This window comes from Thalassophryne amazonica, chromosome 6 (genome assembly GCF_902500255.1).
Source record: "Thalassophryne amazonica chromosome 6, fThaAma1.1, whole genome shotgun sequence".
Taxonomy (NCBI): Eukaryota; Metazoa; Chordata; class Actinopteri; order Batrachoidiformes; family Batrachoididae; genus Thalassophryne; species Thalassophryne amazonica.
In genome coordinates this window covers 10,480,796-10,493,654 of record NC_047108.1, presented here as the reverse complement: position 1 = coordinate 10,493,654, position 12,859 = coordinate 10,480,796, and the positions used below count along the sequence as shown (strand labels likewise).

The 12,859-nt window shown below is 40.8% G+C and overlaps 1 protein-coding gene across 1 annotated transcript in view; it reads right to left on the bottom strand.

Annotated features, from left to right (window-relative positions):
* Positions 1 to 4,237: 4,237 nt before the first annotated feature.
* Positions 4,238 to 12,859, bottom strand: part of sema3h (sema domain, immunoglobulin domain (Ig), short basic domain, secreted, (semaphorin) 3H) — a 189,698-nt gene continuing 181,076 nt past the window's right edge. Inside the window, exons 16-18 of the mRNA XM_034171745.1 lie at positions 9,534 to 9,595; positions 9,018 to 9,160; positions 4,238 to 8,661 (exon numbers count right to left, since the gene is read on the bottom strand). Of these exons, the coding sequence (XP_034027636.1) occupies positions 8,029 to 8,661; positions 9,018 to 9,160; positions 9,534 to 9,595 (838 nt within the window). The 3' untranslated portion in view covers positions 4,238 to 8,028. The remainder of the gene's footprint in view (positions 8,662 to 9,017; positions 9,161 to 9,533; positions 9,596 to 12,859) is intronic.

Sequence of the window (12,859 nt, the reverse complement as noted above, 5' to 3'; positions counted from 1 at the left end):
TGCTTTGTGTCTGCTGCCATCAGACGTGCAACAAAAATAAAAGCATGAAACTGTTGGTACATTAAAAATAAAATCACGTGTGCACTGGTCAAAGTGGAGTTTAGGTCCAAAATAAATATAAATTCAGGTGCGTTTTTTTTTTTTATGTGGTGCACACGTGAGTCGCTGTGGAACAACTTGTAGTGTGACTTCAGTATTCAGACTGTGTTTTAAGATGTTGGACCAGATTTATTAAAAGACCGTGATCAGGATTTCAGTATGAACTAGTGCAGCACTGGGCTCTGAGGTGAACGTCTTACTCTGTCATGGTTTTTTACTTGTGTGTATTTGTCTGTTTTTATTGGACTGATCTCTTGATGTAACAATGTCTTAATACGTGTAGATTATGTTTGACTGTAAGGCAGCTTTGAGTGCCTTGGATGGGCGGTTATATGTGTGGAGGCTGTGTATGTATGTGTGTGTGTGTCTGGGGGGTCCCACATACATACGGTACAATCATTCTTCTTTCGGCCACAGCAGATCAATTGTTTCCATCTCACCCTGTCCTCTGTATCTTCCTCTGTGTCACCAACCACCTGCATGTCTTCCCTCAACACATCCATAAACCTCTGCTTTGGCCTACCTCTTCTCCTCCTGCCTGGTGGCTCCATCCTCAGCATCCTTCTCCCTATATACCCTGGGTCCCTCCTCTGCACATGTCCAAATCATCTCAATCTCGCCTCTCTGACTTTATCTCCAAACCATCCCACCTGAGCTGTCCCTCTGATATGTTCATTCCTAATCCTGTCCATTCTCGTCACTCCCAAAGAGAATCACATCATCTTCAGCTCTGCCTCCTCTCTTGTTGTTTGTGCCACCGTCTCTAAGCCATCCAACATAGCTGGTCTCATTAATGTGTTGTAACTTTCCTCTTCTGTCTTGCAGATATTCTTTGGTCATAAATCACTCCTGCCACCTTTCTCCACCCACTCCACCCTGCCTGTATTCTCTTCTTCACCTCTCTACCACACTCTCCATTACTTGGGACAGTTGACCACAAGTATTTAAACTCATCTACTTTCACCACTTCTACAACCCCTGGAAAAAATTATGGAATCACCGGCTTCGGAGGATGTTCATTCAGTTGTTTAATTTTGTAGAAAAAAAGCAGATCACAGACATGACACAAAACTAAAGTCATTTCAAATGGCAACTTTCTGGCTTTAAGAAACACTATAAGAAATCAAGAAAAAAGATTGTGGCAGTCAGTAACGGTTACTTTTTTAGACCAAGCAGAGGAAAAAAATATGGAATCACTCAATTCTGAGGAAAAAATTATGGAATCACCCTGTAAATTTTCATCCCCAAAACTAACACCTGCATCATATCAGATCTGCTCGTTAGTCTGCATCTAAAAAGGAGTGAACACACCTTGGAGAGCTGTTGCACCAAGTGGACTGACATGAATCATGGCTCCAACACGAGAGATGTCAATTGAAACAAAGGAGAGGATTATCAAACTCTTAAAAGAGAGTAAATCATCACGCAATGTTGCAAAAAATGTTGGTTGTTCACAGTCAGCTGTGTCTAAACTCTGGACCAAATACAAACAACATGGGAAGGTTGTTAAAGGCAAACATACTGGTAGACCAAGGAAGACATCAAAGCGTCAAGACAGAAAACTTAAAGCAATATGTCTCAAAAATCGAAAAATGTACAACAAAACAAATGAGGAACGAATGGGAGGAAACTGGAGTCAACGCCTGTGACCGAACTGTAAGAAACCGCCTAAAGGAAATGGGATTTACATACAGAAAAGCTAAACGAAAGCCATCAACACCTAAACAGAAAAAAACAAGGTTACAATGGGCTAAGGAAAAGCAATTGTGGACTGTGGATGACTGGATGAAAGTCATATTCAGTGATGAATCTCGAATCTGCATTGGGCAAGGTGATGATGCTGGAACTTTTGTTTGGTGCCTTTCCAATGAGATTTATAAAGATGACTGCCTGAAGAGAACATGTAAATTTCCACAGTCATTGATGATATGGGGCTGCATGTCAGGTAAAGGCACTGGGGAGATGGCTGTCATTACATCATCAATAAATGCACAAGTTTATGTTGATATTTTGGACAATTGAAAGGATGTTTGGGGATGATGAAATCATTTTTCAAGATGATAATGCATCTTGCCATAGAGCAAAAACTGCAAAAACATTCCTTGCAAAAAGACACATAGGGTCAATGTCAATGAGCAGATCTGATTTGATGCAGGTGTTAATTTGGGGGATGAAAATTTACTGGGTGATTCCATAATTTTTTCCTCAGAATTGAGTGATTCCATATTTTTTTCCTCTGCTTGGTCTAAAAAAGTAACCGTTACTGACTGCCACAATCTTTTTTTCTTGATTTCTTATAGTGTTTCTTAAAGCCAGAAAGTTGCCATTTGAAATGACTTTAGTTTTGTGTCATGTCTGTGATCTGCTTTTTTTCTACAAAATTAAACAACTGAATGAACATCCTTCGAGGCCGGTGATTCCATAATTTTTGCCAGGGGTTGTACTCTTTGTAACAGCACTATTCCACTGGACTCCCTCTCATTCACACACACATGTACTCAGTCTTGCTCCTACTGACTTTCATTCCCCTGCTCTCCAAAGCATATCTCCACCTCTCCAGGCTAGACTCAATCTACTCTATACTCTCACTACAGATCACAATGTCATCTGCAAACATAGTACACAGAGACACCTGTCTGATCTCATCAGTCAACCTGTCCATCACCACTGCGAATAAGAAAGGACTCAGAGCTGATCCTTGGAGTAATCCCACATTGAATGAGTTGGTCATTCCTACTGCACATCTCACTGCTGTCACAATGTCCTTGTACATATCCTGCACTATCCTCACATACTTATCTGCCACTCCAGACTTTTTCATACAATACCACAACTCTTCTCTTGGCACCCTGACATAAGCTTTCTCAAAATCTACAAACACATAATGCAACTCCCTTTGGCCTTGTCTATTCTTCACCATCAGTACTGTCAGAGCAAATATTGCATCTGTAGTGCTCTTTGTCAGCATGACACATATTGCTACTCACAGATCTTCACCTGCTTTCTAAGCCTCACTTCTGCTACTCTTTCCCATAACTTCATGCTGTGGGTGATCAGCTTAATAGCTCTGTAGTTACTTCATCTCTGCACATCACCCTTGTTCTTAAAAATAGGAACTAGCACACTTTGTCTCCACTCCGTAGGCATCGTCTCACTTTTCAAGATTTTATTAAACAATGTGGTTAGAAACTCCACTGCCATCTCTCCTGGACATTTCCATGTCATCTGGGCCAACTGCCTTTCTGCAGTTGATATTTCATAAGATGGTTTTTAAATCATTTTGTTCCTAGATGAACCTACGGCACCCCTCAGTATCCGTGCTGGCTGAAAATCTCTTATTTTCTGGCAGTGCCACAATGGAGTTTTCATCAGAAACCATCTGGTAAGGGCTGAAGACCGCGTTAGGCTTCACAATTACAAATGAGACATCAGTGTAAATAACAATTAGGTGGTGTGTACATCCTAAAACACTTGTGTTAGCCATTATTGCTAATGCTGGATTCTGGCAGCCATGTTTACTGACTAGGCTACCTCAGAGACAGATCGACAGAATTGGCACCAAGGAGGCAGTGCCGCCATCGCTGAATAGGGCAACTTGCAGTGAGTCAGCACAATAAGCACAACGTTCTGCCACAATGAAACTGACTCAACCAGCTTTCTGCCGTTGTACTTAATTAGGTGTCGTGTTTGCGAGTGTCTGTGCTGCTGAAAGTCATATGACCTGTAAAGGCGATAAACAGTTTTTCTAATTATGGCTTTTTCAACTACCACTACCATACATTTTAGCACTTTGAGCATCTGATGCAGATGGAAAAGCGCTATATAAATGCAGTCCATTAACTCACCTGAAAAACCACCTCATGAGCACAAAAAGTGTAGTGATATTTATAGTGATATTTATAAATTGCGTCTCCATTAAGCATATTTTCAATTTGCCACTTCAAACTGCACTATTGTGGAGTGTAATGGAAAACTGTGGAAAGACTTCCCGCACCCATCCAGTGATGGCGGACAGACCCACATGGGTCTGTGCTCTAGTTCTGGTTGTCTCTACATACTCGCTGTTCCCATTTACCCTCAAAAGTAACTGACGTTTCTCATATAGTGAAATTAAAGATCCATTTTGCACTTTCTCGGTTTCCAACTTTAATAAACGTGACTTTATTGAAGACGGGAGCAGATTTCTCATGTAGACGTGCTCACAGCATTTTTTTTTTTTCACCTGTTTGTTGGCTGCAAAACACCAAAAGTCACCAGTGGTTCATTTTCAGTCCCGAACCACAGGTTGAGAAACATGCATTTTCTGTACAAGGTTCATACATATTTTTTTCATCTACACGTGATATCAAATGTCACGTAAAGTTATTTCAGATGCAGTTTGATATTTTTAAATCTTTAGCTGAATTTAGAAAACTTTAAACCTTTTTGTCTGTTAGATACCAAAAACTGCATACTTTTTTTTAACTCACAATGACAATTTTAAATGTGTTTTCTGTCAGAAACATCTCTTAATACTGAAAAATCTAAATATTACCAGTTTGGCTGCTACACATTAAATTAAAGACCTGATTAATTAGCAAAATATGCATTAAAACCATTTTAAACACAGTGAATCATAATAATTAAAGATATTTTAAAAGCAGCAAAACATTCTTTGACAAACTTTAACCACCAAAGGTTTGTTTGTTATACACAAAAATAAACCTTTACATTTTTACTAAATATTTACAACCAAACTCACGTGAGTCCAAAACAAACACCGAACATTTTCATCATTGTGCTGCAGCTCTTCCCCCTTTTCCTTTTCTTTTTTCACACCTGCTGCGCCATTTGTACTCAGAGGAAAAGCATGAGGGGAAAACCTCCTGCAGATGGTTAATGTTCTTGGAAAGCCTTTCTGTGACCTCATCAAAGGCGCTATTTTTCCAGCCTTTCATCTTCAGTCATGTTGCGGTCAAACCGCAGTGATCTGAAGAAGCTAAAGCTCTTGGTGTTAGTGAGCCGTTTGAAACGTTGGATGTCCACGTCATCTGCCATTCACAAACCTCTCACAGCATGAAAAGTCCTCTGAATCAGCAGCAACTCTGTTGTCAGCATGTTCACACTTTAGTAACACGACTTTACAATCATTTACCGTACATTTTAAAATGACCTGGAATCAACAACACAGCACATTTTGGTGTACGTGTGTATTTTGTCTGATCCGTCATGCTTCCAACTCCCAGTGATGTGTTCAAGGATCCTCTGACATCTCATATTTGGCTGCTTTTGACAGAAAGAGGCGGAGTTTATGTGATTGTAAATGTCTGACTGATGGGATGAATTTTGACTTGCATCAGGGGACAGCTGATTCAGTTTTGGTGGTGAGACATCTGCAAACATTTCCTTCTATTTCTTTAACATAAGATTTTTTTTATTTCACACTAGCAATTTTGTCTCATGATGTCACAAACACCAGATGGACAAAAAAGAATTCAGAATTCTCAGTGAAAGGATGAGCCTCTGGGTGCTCTTCTAGTTCATCGTATTTTTTACTTTTCAGTGGTCGAACCAAAAAAAAAAAAAAAAAAAAAAAAACCTGAGTGAATGTATGATTTAATAACTAAAAATTAACAAATAATAATATTTTTTTTTTTTAAGTAATAAAATAAAAGCAGCACGAATAAAACTAAAATAGTTTGGAGTGCAAACTCGTCTGAAATTTCTGTTTTGTATTGTGCTGGTGAGGCTCATGGGAACTACTGAGAGTGCACTTGGTCCCATTCCAAATAAGTAGTGATAAATTAACGCTGTCAACACTATCTGCCTTAATTTAGCCCATGATAGAGTTGATTTAACACTGATAGAGTTCATTTTCATGATAACGGATTGGATTTACACTATGATGGAGTTTATTTAACACTGTATTGAAAGGGGCCACATGCACTTAGAGCAGTGTTAATTTAACATTTCCAAACTGAATTGATCAGAGGCAGAAATGAACATTTTTGTGTTTTGGAATCTCATGAGGAAAAAGAGACACTTTCACACTAAAAGTACCAGAACTAATAAGGAACTGAAGCACCAGAGATGTAACTGCACAGCTGCTTCCTTTCAAACTGCATTTTAAGTCATAAAAACATTGAACAAATTACTCCAACACTTTGATCCTCATGCTACTTTTTCAAAAATTACCATTTTTTTCCCATCAACTACGCTTCATGGAGAGACACATTGTTGTCATCCGTATGATGACGTTTGAAATTTTGCTGTTTCTGCAGAATCATACTGTGAAGTTATGAATTTGGGTTTGTTTTAAAGAAAAGCTCAGTGCGAGACGTGACGGCTTTCACAAGACTTTCTGCTGACATGGAAAAGTCAAATTCCTCGATGCTCAAAGGTACTTTCTGGTTGACTGAGCAATCGTTTTCATATCGGACACCTGTAGGATTTTTAATTCAACACAAGTACAAATACGGAAGGATTCCTATACGACTTCACTCATCACTTCCTACCACCATGTTCAAACAACACAACCCAACAGGATTCTACAGGATTCCTATAGGAAAAGAGGGGTTCTAAAATTTCTAAATAGGAATCCTATCTGATTTGAATCCTATAGGAGTCCCATAGAAAAATAAAATCCTAGGTTATTTCTATAGAATTAAAAATCCTACATGATTCTACAGAATCTCTACTGGAAACACAGCAGATTTTTATAGGATTTCTACAAAAAAATCTACATAAAAATCTGATTCATCACAGGAATTGCATCAGATTCTTAGACACTCCAGTTTCTGACAGACATCCTACAGGATTGACATTGAAGAAATATTCCTGTAGGATTCCTACAGAACGTCTGGGTGGTTTGGGCACAGCGGTCAGAAATGGTTTAAAGACAGATGAATTCTCCCTCTTTCATGGCTGATTATTAATGGATCTGTGGGGTCATGACGATACACTCGTAGAGAGGCGCCTGATGTGGGATTTCTCTGAAAACAGGGAATGTTAAGAAGGCGGCTGACACATCAGCCTGAAGGGCTGGAAGTGGTACAGACCAGCTAACAAAGCTGCCCATGTTTGGTGACTCCTCCATAGTTTTGTTGACATTTGAGATAAACATTTATGTAGTCGTGATCCAATGACGAGTCATGTGACAACAGCAACAACACGGGCTGTTTGTGAGGAGGACGGGTAGCTCCAGAGTAGGACCAGAGCCGGGCCACGCCTGCTGTTCCTGAAGGCGCACCACCTGGATCTGCCAATGATTTGGTGGCTTCCCTCATATGGCATCTCTAGGACTTGCATGTCTCACACCAGAGATGGAATAGAATTATTTCACATGTGAGTAAAGGCTCCATATTAGGTGGTGACAGAGTTAAACTAATAATACTCAATGAATGGATTAAATTTGCAGCAGCCGTAATGCAACACGATAATGAAAGCAAGTAAGACAAGTACGACGCATCAAAGGCTGTTGGACAAAGTGCAGCTGAAGATACTAGAGCTCTTGGTGATATTGTATTGTACCCACATTAATGGTAAATGTCCAGCAGGTGGAGATATTGCTCCATTTCCAGAACCTTGAGTACAGGCTACTGTGGGGCATGAGATGATCCCGTTGCACAGTTGTACATGATGATAATAATAATAATAATAATAATAATGATGATGATCTGAACACCTGAAAGGGAGCTGAAGTGTGAAAGCGGCTCATGAGGAACCAACAACAAGCAGAGATGCCATTTAAAACAGCCATTTTTTGTTTGTTTTGAAGGACTTGATGCTTAATTTGCTCATTTACTTTTGAAATGCCACGTGTGGTTTTGCACATGCGGTTCATCCTTCATTCCACATGCTGTGTGACTTTAAGTCTTCTATGTCTTTATTTACAGTCCTCTGTGTCCTCGTGTGTTTCAGGTGAATGAAGTTCAGTATGAACGTCTGTCACTAAAACAGATGGATTTTTTTTTTTTGTGGGGGGGGGGGGGGGGGGGGCTGCATGCATCTCTGTACATACAGTGTGTGTGTGTGTGTTGTGTGTGTATGCCCCAGTGTGTCTATGGTAACATAAATGTGCGTGCGTTCAAGTCGGTGAAAACCCGCCCTCCCGTTGTGCAACACATTCAGGCGCTCCTCGGCGCCCTCTGCTGGGGCTTGCTCCTGCTCTTCCTCCCCACAACTCTCCCTCCCCCCTCCTCTGCCTCCTCCCCCTCCTCCTCCGTGCTTGTTCCGCTCCCCCTTCTGACTCTGCTTGATCTGCTCCATGTATGCATAGCGGCGGTGATTGCGCGGCGGGCGGTATCCCAGCACTCTGCAGTGCTGGCCGAGGTTTCCTGGGTGGATCAGCGCCATCATGTCCTGGTACCAGGGTTGGTTTCCTGCGTCCTGATAGGAGGAGCCAGACCAGGAGGAGAGGAAGCGATTGGCCAAAGGGCTCCAGACGGCGAGCCGCACAGTGACGGCGGTCCAGTGGTAGCCGTGCTCCTCCACCTGGCAGTGGTAGACGCCGCTGTGAGACAGCTCTGCCCGGCGAATCAGGACGCCGCGCTCAATCACCACCATCTGCTCACCTGTGACCACCTACAGAGAGAAAACAAATAAATAAATACAAATCAGCCTTCAATTCCAGAGCTCAAAAGTAACTGGACAATCTAAATGTAACAATTATTTTAAATACTAATCGTCACTTTTACAGCCAGGCTTCTTTGGACGTGCACACAAAATTAAAGTACATTTACACGGTTTTAAACATTAAACATCTTTAACGAAGTGTTTGTATGTGTGTGTGTGTGTGTGTGGGGGGGGGGGGGGGGGGGGGTGTAACTCGGTACATGATAGAAGAGTAGACTCTTGGTCTTGGTGGAGGTCTGCGCTCCCTGAACGCTCTCCTATTTTTAAACTGGGGCGGCTTGTTCGAGACGAGAACTTGAACACACCTGGTGCAGTTCTGGACTGTTCTCTCCAGCCTGCTTGTACCAGGTAACAGCAGCGTGTCTGGACCGAGGCAGACACTCCAGGTACGTACTGTTACCCTCGGCAACCATCATCACTCTTTGCTCCGCCTCCACCTGCAATCCGGCTGGACAAGGGCAAAGAAATAAGATGTGGGGTCAGACAAGGAATTATTCATTTGTTCATGTTGACTTCAGTTTTTTTAATAACATTTTTCACTATTTTGTTCTTGCTTCACATAATATTTTCTCTCTCTTTCTGATTATCTGATTCAGCCTAACTAACAATAATTGATAACTGACTGACAAAACTAATCAGCTATTTTGACCATTTCCCCCCAAAATTTGGTCTTCTGAAAGTATTTAAAAAAAATATGTCTTGAAAAAGTGAGTTTGTCTTATAATCAGGCTCGTCTTATATTTGGATCAATACAGTACGAGTGGGAAGCTTTCCACTCTCGGATGCTTCATTGTAACTCAGATGTTCCTTTGGCTCCTCACCTCCTTGTCTGACACACTGAGTTAGCGGGTCTTCGTCCTCCCCTAAGTGACGAGCGTTCCTCCTGCAGAGACAAACAAATTAATCATCATTAAGGACGTCCATCAGAGCACCGCTGGTTTATGACGAATAACATCTCACGAGTTAATAAGACAAACACAATGACAGTCAAATAACACACACCATCTGTCCACACGTCTTCTACTCGTTATCCCTGCAGGGATTATGAGGAGGTGATGGAACATTTCCCAGCATGCACTGGGTGCAAGGTGAGGTCCAACCTGGTCTGATCATCACTCCATCACACGGTGAAAACACACACACACACACACACACACACACACACACACACACACACACACACACACACACACACACACACACACACACACACACACACACACACACACACACACCACATGCACTCTCTCAGCCCGTCTGGATGGGTGGAGGTTACGCAGCGTACAATCTAATGACCGTCAAAGTCACGGTACAAATCCACTTGAAATGTGTCCAATCGCACTTTGTTATCTAGAGGGCGCATATGAGTGAAACCTGAGCGCTGAGTGCAAAAAGGGCCAAAATAATGGTCCACATGACTCAAGGGCATATGAAATACTAATATGGAGTCATATATTACCTTTCTGTTGGCCACATGACCTTTCACCTTGCACTACCTTGTAAGGTAAAGGACTATAATGTTGAATAAGTGTGCGGGGAAGATGTTTTGGTCGACTTTACGACTGCGCATACGGATTGCGTTAAATAGCACATGGGTAATATTTCGCACGGATCTTTGAAAGCGAGTGATGACAATTTTTACATACAGTAGTGTTCAGAATAATAGTAGTGCTATGTGACTAAAAAGATTAATCCAGGTTTTGAGTATATTTCTTATTGTTACCTGGGAAACAAGGTACCAGTAGATTCAGTAGATTCTCACAAATCCAACAAGACCAAGCATTCATGATATGCACACTCTTAAGACTATGAAATTTGGCTATTAGTAAAAAAAAAAAGCAGAAAAGGGGGTGTTCACAATAATAGTAGCATCTGCTGTTGACGCTACAAACTCAAAGCTATTATGTTCAAACTGCTTTTTAAGCAATCCTGTGAATCACTAAACTAGTATTTAGTTGTATAAGCACAATTTTTCATGATTTCTTCGCATCTGCGAGGCATTAATTTTGTTGGTTTGGAACCAAGATTTTGCTTGTTTACTAGTATGCTTGGGGTCATTGTCTTGTTGAAACATCCATTTCAAGGGCATGTCCTCTTCAGCATAAGGCAACATGACCTCTTCAAGTATTCTGACATATCCAAACTGATCCATGATACCTGGTATGCGATATATAGGCCCAACACCATAGTAGGAGAAACATGCCCATATCATGATGCTTGCAGCACCATGCTTCACTGTCTTCAATGTAAACTGTGGCTTGAATTCAGAGTTTGGGGGTCGTCTCACAAACTGTCTGCAGCCCTTGGACAACAATTTTACTCTCATCAGTCCACAAAATATTCCTCCATTTCTCTTTAGGCCAGTTGATGTGTTCTTTGGCAAATTGTAACCTCTTCTGCACATGTCTTTTATTTAACAGTGGGACTTTGCGGGGGATTCTTGCAAATAAATGAGCTTCACACAGGCATCTTCTAACTGTCACAGCACTTACAGGTAACTCCAGACTGTCTTTGATCATCCTGGAGCTGATCAATGGGTGAGCCTTTGCCATTCTGGTTATTCTTCTATCCATTTTGATGGTTGTTTTCCATTTTCTTCCACGCATCTCTGTTTTGTTTTTTTTGTCCATTTTAAAGCATTGGAGATCATTGTAGATGAACAGCCCATAATTTTTTGCACCTGCCTATAAGTTTTCCCCTCTCCAATCAACTTTTTAATCAAACTACGCTGTTCTTCTGAACAATGTCTTGAACGTCCCATTTTCCTCAGGCTTTCAAAGAGAAAAGCATGTTCAACAGGTGCTGGCTTCATCCTTAAATAGGGGACACCTGATTCACACCTGTTTGTTCCACAAAATTGACAAACTCACTGACTGAATGCCACAATCCTATTATTGTTGTGAACACCCCCTTTTCTACTTTTTTTTACTAATAGCTCAGTTTCATAGCCTTAAGACTGTGCATATCATGAATGCTTGGTCTTGTTGGATTTGTGAGAATCTACTGAATCTACTGGTACCTTGTTTCCCATGTAACAATAAGAAATATACTCAAAACCTGGATTAATTTTTTTAGTCACATAGCACTACTATTATTCTGAACACTACTGCATGTGCGGATTAATGGACATAGGCCATAAACAACAACAAATAAACAAGCGAGAATGGAAATGGACTTGCAGATTTTCAGAGCAACTTTCAGTGTACAAGTGCAGACTGCAGATTTTAATTTTTTTCTAGCTCTTATTTTGTGCAGATGTGAATGTTTCAGTTGCCTAACATTCGAAAATCCAGCCTTTTCTTCCACCTCCTATTCTGACCGGAGGGTGCCAAATGGCACTGCTGGGGTAATTTACAACTCATTAGGCCACCTTTTCTTATGTACCTGTTCTTATGTTTCATATGTAAGTGCAGCCATTAGATTGGAATGTGCCAGTACCAGTGCCTGGCAGTTTGAGCTTTCTGCTCAAGCTTGCATTCTGACTTTGAGAAAGAAGTGTTATGCATACAAATAAAAAAAATTGAACAAATTTAAGACTGAAAAAACAAAACTAAACTTCATGAATTAAATGTAAAGGCAATTTTCTTTTAAAAGTTTGCAATGATGATGAGCTCTCTGTTACATTTCTTTTATCATTCCATATTTGTACAACACAATATCTGATGGAAAACAGACCATGTTTAGTTTTATAGAAAAGAAGGTGAAGATGACTATTCTGTTTGGTGTTATATGAATGAATCTGTGAATTTAATATGAACAAATTTCTAAATGCTGATGGTAAACATAAAGGTGAGAACATGTTTTTGTAAATAAACACACACATCTGATGAATATTTATATTGTATATTGTGAGAATCAAAAAATAATACAGGGTCAGTGGACAAGCCTTATCTACAAAATGTATGTTCAGGAACACGGTGTTGGCCAGCTGCTGTGTTTTACAACATGACTGACATTGCAGCAATGAATGCACATGTGCTTTATCAGGCATGCACTGGGGTCAAGGAGAGACGGATGAACTTCTTGGTGGAGCTTGCAAGCGAGCCAAGGAGGTGAATCAGGAAAACCTTCAACAACAACCACCCACACCTGACACAGGGAAAAGGGCATTGTGCCAGGTGAAGTGTTGCTGCAAGAAAAACCACGC